General features: G+C 40.4%; 1 protein-coding gene across 1 annotated transcript in view; it reads right to left on the bottom strand.

Moving 5' to 3' along the window:
- Nucleotides 1–310: 310 nt before the first annotated feature.
- Nucleotides 311–11,740, bottom strand: part of baz2bb (bromodomain adjacent to zinc finger domain, 2Bb) — a 32,353-nt gene continuing 20,923 nt past the window's right edge. Inside the window, exons 18-37 of the mRNA XM_079464459.1 lie at nt 11,449–11,493; nt 11,131–11,163; nt 10,138–10,203; nt 9,852–9,992; nt 9,233–9,487; nt 8,870–9,093; nt 8,437–8,511; nt 8,019–8,247; nt 7,813–7,875; nt 7,359–7,503; nt 6,650–7,191; nt 6,221–6,479; nt 5,680–5,835; nt 5,448–5,608; nt 3,719–4,008; nt 3,121–3,256; nt 2,306–2,452; nt 1,660–1,940; nt 1,412–1,555; nt 311–1,318 (exon numbers count right to left, since the gene is read on the bottom strand). Coding sequence (XP_079320585.1) covers nt 1,159–1,318; nt 1,412–1,555; nt 1,660–1,940; nt 2,306–2,452; nt 3,121–3,256; nt 3,719–4,008; nt 5,448–5,608; nt 5,680–5,835; nt 6,221–6,479; nt 6,650–7,191; nt 7,359–7,503; nt 7,813–7,875; nt 8,019–8,247; nt 8,437–8,511; nt 8,870–9,093; nt 9,233–9,487; nt 9,852–9,992; nt 10,138–10,203; nt 11,131–11,163; nt 11,449–11,493 — 3,552 coding nt within the window. The 3' untranslated portion in view covers nt 311–1,158. The remainder of the gene's footprint in view (nt 1,319–1,411; nt 1,556–1,659; nt 1,941–2,305; nt 2,453–3,120; nt 3,257–3,718; nt 4,009–5,447; nt 5,609–5,679; nt 5,836–6,220; nt 6,480–6,649; nt 7,192–7,358; nt 7,504–7,812; nt 7,876–8,018; nt 8,248–8,436; nt 8,512–8,869; nt 9,094–9,232; nt 9,488–9,851; nt 9,993–10,137; nt 10,204–11,130; nt 11,164–11,448; nt 11,494–11,740) is intronic.

Below are 11,740 nucleotides of genomic sequence, written 5' to 3'. Positions count from 1 at the left end.
CAGAATCTGTTGCCTGAGGTACATGATATCTCATTCATGAGCACCTGTGAGGTTATCAGTGTGTTACACAACACCTGTACAAACACAGCTACAGGTGACGAGTGTGAAACCTTAACCTTAGCAGTTTGTTGTTTGAGTAGATAAAGGTGAGAGGAACATATATCAGCAATAAATCCTCAACGCTACACTTGTAGGATGGCCACCGCAGTGTGCTGAACTCAGAAACACAGACTGACGTAAAACTACAAGCCAGTGTGTAAAAACACTCCGTTGGGGAACCGATCGTAACGCAAACATCACACATACAACTCCTCAAAACCTTTCTGTTTTTATTAAGTGTCACCAACTCCTACAAAACAGAACACCTCCTTTCAATGCAATGCCCTCATAAACATAAACTTCAAGTGTTTTTGTACCTAACTAAGACAACAGACAGAAATACTGCAAATTTGAACAAAACCACTACTGGGCTGTGCCAAAAGTGCTCTCCACCAAATCAGTTTTGAATGATTGTATTATTACCCGAATATGAGCAACATTAAGAGTCATGTTTGCCTACAAACACATGTGCACAAATGGTCACCTGTGGATTTCAGCTTGAGGTTTGAATTGTAAAAATAAAGGATTTCGAAAAGGCACTTTTTAAGAGTGCCCTGGACAACTGAGGTGGAGAAGAAAACATTACATCATAATCCGAGTCAACACGTGACAACATATCTAAATGAGTCTGGATGCTTGTCACCAAATATGCACTGTATACAATAAAAAACACAGCTTTCTAACACAACCTAACGGTTTATTGGCTTTCTTTATATTCGAGAAAGAAAACCATTGGTTAAGTTTCGTAACCTTTCCTTTTTCATAGAAAATAAAGACGTTTTAAAGTCATAAATAATGAACGTAAAATAAATAAATACAATACATTCACTATCATATTAACGTTTATTAAAAAAAGAAATAAAACGTGTATTTACATCATTGAAGGACCTTGACTGATTTCTAAAAATAAGGTTTCCTCACATCTTCCATGCTCTGGATGTGAATGTTTTCTTCAACAAACCCTAGCAGACATGAAACGGCTTGAGAATGAGGTGATTCGGTGCCTAATGCTGGTTTACTGGATATTTTACATCTTGTAAAGAGTAAAGAGATGTCATCTCATGTGAGTTTCTGCTTTAACAGCTCAGTCCAGCGGCTGTGAAAGAACCGTCTCATAGTGTGTCCCGCCCGCCCGATGTCCGAATGATCCTCGTTGAATTTCTCACAGTTATCAAACACCAAGTTCACATCAATAATGAAGGTCTCGAGATTCAAGTACCTGCAACGACAAAAATGAAACATCAAGCAAATGAGGACAGAATGTTTTTTGGGGGGGTTGACTGTGCGGTTCTGCATCCCGGCTAGTACTCACTGGCTGTTGGTGAGTTTGTCTCTGATGGTGGAGAAGTCCATTGGCTTCCTGATCACCTTGCGATATCCCGGGACGGATTTGGGATCGACAGGTCTGAGAAATGGCCGGGCGTCCTGATGGCTCTCCAGCTCGGCCAAGAGAATTCTGATGAGCAGTAAGAGATCAGATTTATAAGTCGCTGTGGATAAAGGTGTGTGCCAAAAAAAATGAATCAAATGCAATTCAGACTTCAGACAGTGATGATTTACCTGCATATGGTCACGTCTTTAATGTTGTCTCTGGCTGTCGTGACTTGCTTCACACACGCATGGCTCTCACGCTCAACTGGGCCTGTGGATGGATCTTCCGTCTTTCTCTTTTTCATTTCCTTTGTCACTTTACTGGGAGAGCTGCTGGCACGGCCTGACTCGTCCTCTGAGGTTTCTCCCGTCGCAGATGCTTTGCCGTTCCGTTTGACCTCGCTGAGTTTCTTCAGCTCTTCACTTGAACGATTCGAGGGCTTCCTGCTCTTCAGGGACCGACTGTTTGCCTGCACGGAGCCGAACACCGTTTACCGAGAGAGCAACAGCTCCACGCGCACACACACATTTCAAAACAAAAATATTTGTGATAATCCATTATTATCACGCCTTCGAATCTCATTGACACTTCAGAATGGCACATTTGGTCGCAATGAGCATCACATCACCGACGGCAAACCACGCAGTCATCAAAAAGATCAAGCCGAGTTTGACGGCAGCAAACATGAGAACAGATTATGTTTGAGAGGTGTGATGAAGGGAACATGAATGCAAATCTCTAATGCATCTTTAATTGTGTCGAGAAAATAAAAGGCGATAAAACAAGGCTGGAACAATAAGGATGGATCTCATTTAATATCACGTGCAGACTCACTTGGGACACGCAGGCAGGACAGAACCAACCTCCTGATGGTATGCTGGTGATTTTATGTTTATGACAGTAGGTGTGGCAGCCTCCATCACAACCGTCACACAGAAGAAGAAGATCCTCATCGCCCCCCCTATGGCATATCTGACAATACTGACCAAAAGAGAAAATATCAGTCTCTGGTTGTCAGACGACTCAGATGTGTTCATATGTGATGCATGTTCAGGCAAACTAGATGTGTTCTATAAAGCTTTAGCTTTTATCCTACAAATACGGTTCAAATTTAAAAATGTACTATTCATATGTTTGTTTAATTAAAATGATGGTGTTTGTTTCATTCTGTGAACTCCTCACAATATTTCTCTCCAATGTCAAATAAAAATATTGTTTCTATTTGCATTGCAGAAAACTGGATGCCTTTCTTTCTGACCTCAAATACGACAAAGTAAACAAGTTCACTTTTAAGCAACGCAAGAGTCATATTTCTACATGTGTTTAGGAAAAGGTCTTTGTTATGTGATAACCTGGATTTTTATCACAGTTTTCATGCGTCTCGTCATGCTGTCAGTCTTTCACATTGCTGTTGGATGTCAAGGTTTAAATTTGACTGGAATCGCGACAACACATCTAGAAACGCTGATATGAAATGAAAATTTGCGAGGGTCTCTAGTTTGGGCGATCAAATGTCACGACATTTTGGATCTGGTTCACACCTGTTTTTGTGCCTATTGATTCGAAGACGAATCGCCTCATTGTTTCCTTCACTGTTGTAAGTTGCTTTGGATGAAAGCCTGTGAACTGTGTATTTACATGACACTCACCACCTTCATGATGGATTTGTCCGAGGCAATAGACTTGTGAAGCTGCTGGAGGCACATGGCGAGCTGACTCGAGCTCCGAACCTCACCCAGAGCTTGACGCCACTGTTTCAGACCCGGAGATAGATCGTCCTCAACCCTGCCACAGCGGGCGAGGGAGTGACAGACAGAGAGATGAAAGAAAAAGAAAGCGACGGAGAACATGATATGATAACAGTTTAAAGAAACAGCGTTCTCTGAGTGTTTATTTTAGACTCTATATGTGAGTGTCTCTGAATAAATAAGACATGATCAATTACTCAAATGCTGATAGAGAAACCACAGTGTGCAAATTCAATATGTTGAAGTAATTTGACCTATTTTGTTTATCGGAGCAGTGTTTTTAAAAGGTAAAAGATCACTCATAATTTATTCACCCTCATTGTCGTTCGAAACCAGTGTGACTTACTCACTTCTGTGTACCACAAAAGAAGGTATTTGGAGAAATGTCTCTGTGGTTTTGTGTTCGTATAATGGAAGTCAATAAAGGTCAGTGGCAGTGTTCTCCAAAATATCTTCTATTGTGCTCAAGAACAGAGGTAAGGAGTAAAAAATGACCAACCCGTCCTCATCGGCTCCAGCAGGTGATGGTGCTGATGCTGATGCGGTCACCGTACCCGTGTGACTCGTTCTGATCTGAACGCTGCTGTTTAATGGACTCTTCAGGTGTCTTCGTTCTATGTTTATCTCCAGCTCTTCCAGACGCATCACCGCTATGTCTAGAGGGTTGTTTGCATGACGCACGATGCCGCCGTCGGATCTGTCATCTGATTGGTTGCCCTCGATAACAGGTTTGTGCTCGTGGTACTCCAGGTGTTCACTGTGCGATTGTGATGCGCGGGGCGTCCAGCCCTGTCAAACAGGTAAAAAACTGTGTTTTGATATTGTGTCATGATGTACTACTGTACAGAAAGGCATTTTTATTTCGTACATATTTTAAACAACACTATTTGTGCTGTCAAGAGAAAAAACACCTAATGGTACTGCCGTGGTTTATGAAGATGCTATTCTCTGGAGTGTTTTGAATTAAACTACAGGTCTAAAGTTTTGGACACTTACTTATGTGTTCCTATTTTTTCAACATTGTAGAATATTATTGAACTCATCTAAATTACATAATAAAACAAAGGGAATTACAAAAAAGAAAACTTTGGTCTAGTCACCCTATGACTAGAATTTTCAGAAATGTTTTTTATTAAGCAGCTTCTAGAGGTTTCACCCTGAGATGCTTAAAGAAGTTCCCATCTGTTCTGGGCTCTTATTGACTGCCCTTTCTTCATTATTTAGTCAAAGTCATGTTTGCTAAATTATATTTTTGTCTATTAAACTATTTTCAGAAATGTAGGCATATCCCTTCAGATCAAAAGTTTTTTTTTACAAACATTAGTGTTCAAGTACTTTTGAAAGCTAGTCTGCTTTGTAAATAAAATTCAGTCAATCTATTAACTGTGATGTATTTGTAGTGATACTGCTGGAGATATAATATAAAGCGAATTAAAGCACTTGGGGTTTAAGTTTCCTAAAGAGCGTCATTAGACAAAGAGACTCATGAGTATAAGAGCAGAGAGTTTTAATGGTGTCTCTCATTTAAGTCAGTACGTCAGTAGCAATGCCAATAAAGTTCGGCTCATTTCCATGAAACTGTTTGATTCAAAAGACTGATTCACTTTAAAGTGATATAAAAAAATCGGATAAATCTGAAGATATAAACAACGCTGGTCCAGAAGAATTTCTTGTTTCACTACTCATATATTTGAACAGAATACAACTAACAAGAATATTTACAACTGAATCAAAATGTTTAACAAATATCTTTAAGATTTTATTATGTATATATATATATATATGAAGAGTTTGGTAACATAAAAAAAGAATGTATTTATTTATATCTAAAATTGTATAATATTTATTATGTTATCATGTTCTCGTTTTATTGTGCTGTTTTTCTTTTTGTTATTATGTATTAAAACAAAACAACTGTAGTTTGATTGATATTAATTGGAATGCACAATAAAAAAACATGATTTTGATCTCATTTTGGAACCAAACTCTTTGCAATGGCATATACTGCATATAAATAACAACCCAATTAAATATCCTTTATTTATGTATTAATTTCATCTGGTGTCTACATTTTGCTCTTTTGATATTCTGTGCTTGCTTGACAGCTTCTGGTCAATAAAAAAACGTTTGTATAATAACAGCAAGAGCTACACAAACATTCATCATTTTAGACTCGTGATTTCTAAAGTTTTAAAAATCAAATGTCCAAATGATCCCGAAGACAATACCTTGACCTGCAGGTTGGCAGAAGTGACTCTAAGTTCAAGCTCCTCGACCTGCTGCAGGACACCGATGTCTACGTCCATGACCTGTTCATCCACACACCAGCTGTAGACGGTGTCCTCAGAGATCAGATGCTTCTCCAGCTCAGAGACATCAATGACAGTAACTGTATGAAGACAGAGCATGAATACATTTCAAACATCACCTACAGAGATGCAAACGAAGTTCATGACTTACCATCTCTGTTCTTGGCACAGAGCTGAGAGATATAATCCATGTGTTTCTGAAGCTGTTTCTGCAGGGCTCTCTCCCGGAACCCGCGGGAATGACATGCTTTCTCTATCGAACGCAACTCATCGATGTCTGTCACCCTCCACCAGCCGCTCAGCATCTCTACAACACACACGAGACATGTTAAAATTTAAGCATCCGGCATTGTGACTCATAGTGCATTAAACTATAGATTTTTTCGCATGTGTGATGCACGGGCTACAAAGTTGGCAGATTTCTGTGCCTGAAATTAATTCAAAAAAATAAACGATACATTGTAAAGCTTTAAACTTTCCTGTCTGTTTTTTCCATTTATAAATTTCTGTAGTTTGGGGCAGGTACTAGTGCACATAGCATCTAGTGGTCATGTTTGGTTACTGCTCCTAGAATTTATTTCTTTTCATTACGTGAAAACACAGCTAAAATGAGTGACATTAATGCTTGAAATCAAACTTTACCTCAAAACCAGATTTCGAGACTATGAATGGAGATGTCTTTCCAGTCTTACCCTTAGGAATAGGTTGAGGTGACGGGTAATCCTGATGTTTAGACATCTCAATAGCAGGTGAGGACAGAGGTTTCTTCTCTGCAGATGTAGGGGAATCGCGTCTACTGGTGTTCAAGAAAGGGTTAACGTTTCTGCTGACCTCAGTGGGTGGGTAAAGACCACCGAGAATGGGGGCCATGGAGCCCCCGGAGGAGGAAACGTCCCCATTGGACCATGAACAGAAAGGCAGGTCCATCACAGACAAGGACATGGACTTCATCTGCACACAAGAGGAAAATATTCTGTTAATAACACCATCAAGATTACATCCGAGTTGTTTCAAAACTTGTGAGCTTTAAACAAAAATAAAAAACAGAAACATATGGCCACTACATGTTTGGAAAAAGGACTTTGCTTTCCCAAACAAACACAGACGCGTCGCATACACACCCGCAGTGCCGTTAACGAAGAGTTACTGATGCCCGCAGCGCTGTTGGGTCCTGCAGAGACAACAGGAGGCGGGGCAGACGGGGATCGGACCCAACCATAAGAGGTTGGAGGTGAGGAAGATGTTGAGTAAGGAAAAGTGGCGGAACCACCTGTCAGAGACGAGCCGTCGCACGGAGAGCGTGGCAGCAGACTGAACCAATGAGAGTTCCTCTCCGTCAGAACCTTATGGAGCTGCTGATTGGCGTGCCTGAGGTAGGTACTGGGAACTGGAGCGGGGCTGCTGGGTAACGCAATCTGTTTTGTCTCGTCAGACATCATGGCCACCTCCAGCAGCTTACTGAGCTTGGAGAAGGAGCCTGGTTTCTGCAGGAACAGGTTGAGAGAATCCACTTCATTAAGAGGATTTGGAGACGCGGGTTCATGTTTCACATCAGGGTTTGCTTTTAAACGTCTTTCTTTAGGCGTCTCCAACGGTTCTTCTTTCACTTGGATGAGAGGAGTGTCCTTTAACCTCTCCCACTCGCTCTGCGACTCCTCCGGACCTTGAAGGGCACAGGGAAAAACGTACAGTAAAACACACACTTGTTCACTTTGAATTGAAAGTGTTTCTTCCTGGTTATTTACATTTACATTTACATTTACATTTACATTTTTTACATGGTTATTGCAGTAATGGTTTCCATGCAATCGTGAAACCACAATATCTCACCCTCACTTCTCTCCATGGCTTCCACAAACACCCCTCCACACTGCGGCAGCACCCAGTATCGGCGTTTATACCGGTCCTGCCCGAAAATCACAGAGCGAAGCGAGTGAGACGCTTCAAACAGCTTCCGGCGGACCTGACTCTGTTGCTACGGGAGACACGGGGGAGAATTGATGCACATCCTGACACAAATCGTCCTTTACAGTTACATATAAATGATTATGTAATCTATATTCATAAATGAATATACGTCTAAATGAAGCGATAGTAGAATTCATCATTTGCATTTAATTTTTTGCCTCGTGACAAATTTATCCTGTACAAGTGATTTACTGCTTCTTATTAAACACATAAGCACGATGTCACAAGCAGAACATTTACTTATTTAATGACAATTAAATAAAAATAAATCTATTTCTTAAATTCACTAAAAATTCACTTTCATATGTTTATCTACCTTGCTCAGCTTTTCAATCTGTTTTTCCAGCTCTTCGATACTTGAGGTTTGATTGCCTTCATCCTGCAAGGCAAGATCAAGTTATTAAACAAAGAAACGTTCCCTCAACGTTCCCTCATTATTAATTAACTCATATTTTGACAAACGCATCCATCGAATCCTCTTCCAAATGAACAAAATGAAACTCATGTCAGGTCCCGCTTTACCTCATCTTCACATGCATCGGCTTTCTTTACTCCCTTCCCTCCGTAATCCTCTTCGTCCTCTTCTCCCTGCTCTTCACTGTCCTCGTCTTCCTCTTCATCATCGTCTTCGCTCTCTCCAGCTTTACGCTTGCGTTTGCGTCCGGTGGCAGGCGTGCTGAGAGTCTGACGGTCTTCCAAACCTCCGTTGCTTTCTCTCTTTCCTGTCCTCGTAGAGTGAACTCTCTTCAACCTGAACACCACCAAAACAGAATAACTGTACTCAAACCTGGCACCATATCACAATGACATCATAATTAACTCTTATATATATATATAAGAAATTTATAATAATAAGTAAAGAATAAATGGTGTTTATGGGCATCTGGGGATATTCATGTTAAAATACTTGTATGATGTACTGTTTGTGATGTGATCTTACTTTCGCAGGTTTCCCTCAATTAACCATTTTTCTCGTCGCAGGCTGGTCATACTGTCAATGTTTTTGTCTATCTCACTGTAAAAAGGACAAAATAAAATAAAATAATTTTTTCGCATTTGAAAAATGTGAAATAAAATATTTCCCATGGGCAGTATTACGATAACATACAATACGACAGGTATAATGCATATATAAACAAGAGAGAATCATATAAATATATAATATTAATAACTGATAAAAATGTGTTCAATGTTTGCTTTGTTTTGTTTTTATATGGATTTTTTATTGTTGAATTTTGGCACGTTATTCAGAGCTGTAGGGTCATTGTTTGAACATCCCCTCCAAACCTCCCTTCTGGCCACTGATGTAAATATATTGTTGTAAAAATACATCGAGTGATTCAATTGTACAAATGAAAAGACGTTCTGATCACCTGATGACACTCTTGCAGCAGGTCAGCTCATTGGCCAAGAAGGCCAGTATAGAAGCTTTCTGTGAAGGTGTGTGTGCTTGGAAAGCTTTGGTCTTCAAGCTCTCGGCTAACGACGCTAAATCCGTCCGTCCACACTGAGCCTCCATATAGATCTGTAGCACCTCTGAAACATTGTCCCGATCGAGCCTGACATTAGTCACATGCTCTCCAAGAGCCGTTCTAGCCTAAACACGTCCGAACCAAGAAGAGAATTACATCATGAGAGATTTGGCTGTGAATTAAGACATTCAAAGAGAATTTTAGAGCAAACAATCAAGTCACAAAAAGCTGGACGAGTGTGTGTGTGTGTGTGCATCCAGTCACCCTGTATCCAGGAGGGAGTCCGGGGTCACATAAAGCCGCAGACAGCATGCGCACCAGCAGGTCTTGGATGAAGGTCATGTGGTCTCCTACGTTCAGCAGCCCGGCCTGGAGCACAGCAAGTGACGGCACTTCAGCGCTGATGTCAAAACCCAGAACCTTCCCGAAACAACGGAGGAACTGCATCACCATCAGACAGTCTGCAAAACATCCTCCCGGCAAGACGAGACCTGGAATCCGCGACAGCGCTGGTAGAGGCTGAAAGAGAAAGAAATGTACGGATCAATCTTTCTTCACACATGTCAGATTTGTGGTTTAAATGACTCGATGACTTAAATGTACTTAACGACAAAACAACTGAAACCAGTCTTTGGGAAAATTTAGGGAGGACTTGCAACAAAATCATGATTTTGCTACTTTTAATTAGGTGCTTCACAGTTACTTAAATTTATATCGAATGCACAAAAGAGTGGTCAAGAAATGATTAGAAAATCTACGCTTTTTTTCTGCGGTTGAGAGTCTTAGAGATATGAAATGAGATTGGACTTAACGGTGACGCCGTGTAAATGTTCGGATGAACTGTCTCGAAGTCGTCGATTCATAAAGCAGGCGGGTGATTCACCTTGTGATCAGACAGACACATGTCTTCGTTGGGTTTGTTGAGTTCTCTGCTCATCTCCAGCTCCAGCCGTCTGAGCTTCTGTCTGCGCTCCTTATTTATCCTCTTCTCATCTCGTTTCTCCTGCTTCACACGCTCCTTCTCCTGAAGTGACGAATCAGAGGATCTCACAAACCTGAATATACAGTGTGTGTGCCTGACAATATTTCATTCAGATTATTCAGTCGAAAACAGAGGGGGTGCAATGGAGAGAAGAGAGACAGCGATCGAGGGATGGAGGAGAAGAGACCTCAGCTTTCTTTCTGGCCTCCATCGTCTTCATCAACATCACATGCTGCCGATGCCTCTCGCGTTCCTACAACACCACAAACGCAAACATCAACACAGAGAGAAAAAATGAGAGAAAGAAAGAATGAAGAACGAGACGGAAAGAAAGTACACACAAAGAATTGAGGGATGAATGGATGGGCACATTAATGAAGGATAAAACCATATTTCTGCACGAGATGTACACACGTCTGAGACCTGTAGAAAGTGCTTTATACATTTGCGCTACATTTAAACGGTGACAGAAATAAATGTATTTATGCATAAAGCAGTTGCTTTACCCGAAACTACTTCGAATGCATTGAAGGTTTCTATACGGGCACCTCACGGACATTACATTAAACACAGAGAGATATCGTTTTTTTTCACGGTGGATCAAGATCTGAACAAGATGCAACAAATCAGTGAAGTTGAAAAATGATTATCAGACGGAAAGTTATTTTCAGTTATTGAGAGACACTTCATACGATCATGAGCTTCGTCTATTTTAGATCAGAAAGAAACGGACGCTTCAGGCATGCAAGTCAATGCACATGAACATTTCACGGCTTTGGAGTGAATGTTGATGACATCTATACACAGAAAAGAACAGTTGATGATATGAAGCTGCGTGGACATCGGTGTTGAGGAGTAACTGAAAAAAGTATAGCTTCATCAACACAACACAAATGAAAATCCAACAAAATCTTCCAACTGACATCAGATCACAACTCTATTCCAAAACCTAGTAAACTTCTTAATTTGACAATATAAATGATAGTTTAAGACAATATACTGTATATGATGCAGCCTTTACCATGAATATGTCTATGACATGTCTATGATGCCATATGTGCACTAGGTTTTGGGGCCCGTTTGTCTTTCTCAAGTGCAAGCATGCAGCGAAGCAATGCAGAGCATCATGCAGACGCACAAAACAACTTCATCACAATCAGCCGAATGTGAGTAAACATACCCATACCATATCTAGTCTATGTCTCTCCAACTCCTGGTAGAGAGAGTTGGCAAATGAAATTATGAAGACAGGAGAAAACAAAATCAAGGTATAACACATTACTAAGCAAATTCTGTCTTTAAAATATTTTTTAATGCAAATCCATATGCTGACAATTTTTTCTTATATTGTAAATTTAAACAAAGTGCATACAGGTTTGAAACACAGCGTCAGGAAAAAAGAAAGATGTTTGAATATTTCTTTAAAATAGCATTTAAAAGAGGCAGGATTTATTTATGGAGTGTTTTGGAGGCAGGAGATTGAAAGAAGATCTGATACCTGGAGCTTCAGAACGACGGCCTGCTGTCTGCGCAACTCCTTCTCCTTCACACAGAGATAAAATAAATTAAAACCCAAATATTCCCATTACTGAGACTGAAAGTGTAGGAAAAGCCGAAGAGATATTGAAAGAGGAGGAGATGGAGATGGAGGTTTGGCATGGTTTCCTCTTTTATTTCCTCAGTATGTTGCAGCCACTGGGTTTTGATTGACGGGCGCATTTTCAGGGCACATGAATGTTAACGTCAAATCAAAATAATACAGAATATCACACCGTTCAATCTGCGGGTGT

This window comes from Barbatula barbatula (assembly GCF_947034865.1).
Source record: "Barbatula barbatula genome assembly, chromosome: 9".
Lineage (NCBI taxonomy): Eukaryota > Metazoa > Chordata > Actinopteri > Cypriniformes > Nemacheilidae > Barbatula > Barbatula barbatula.
The sequence above is the reverse complement of the archived record's forward strand: the minus strand, read 5'-3'. Positions and strand labels throughout refer to the sequence as shown.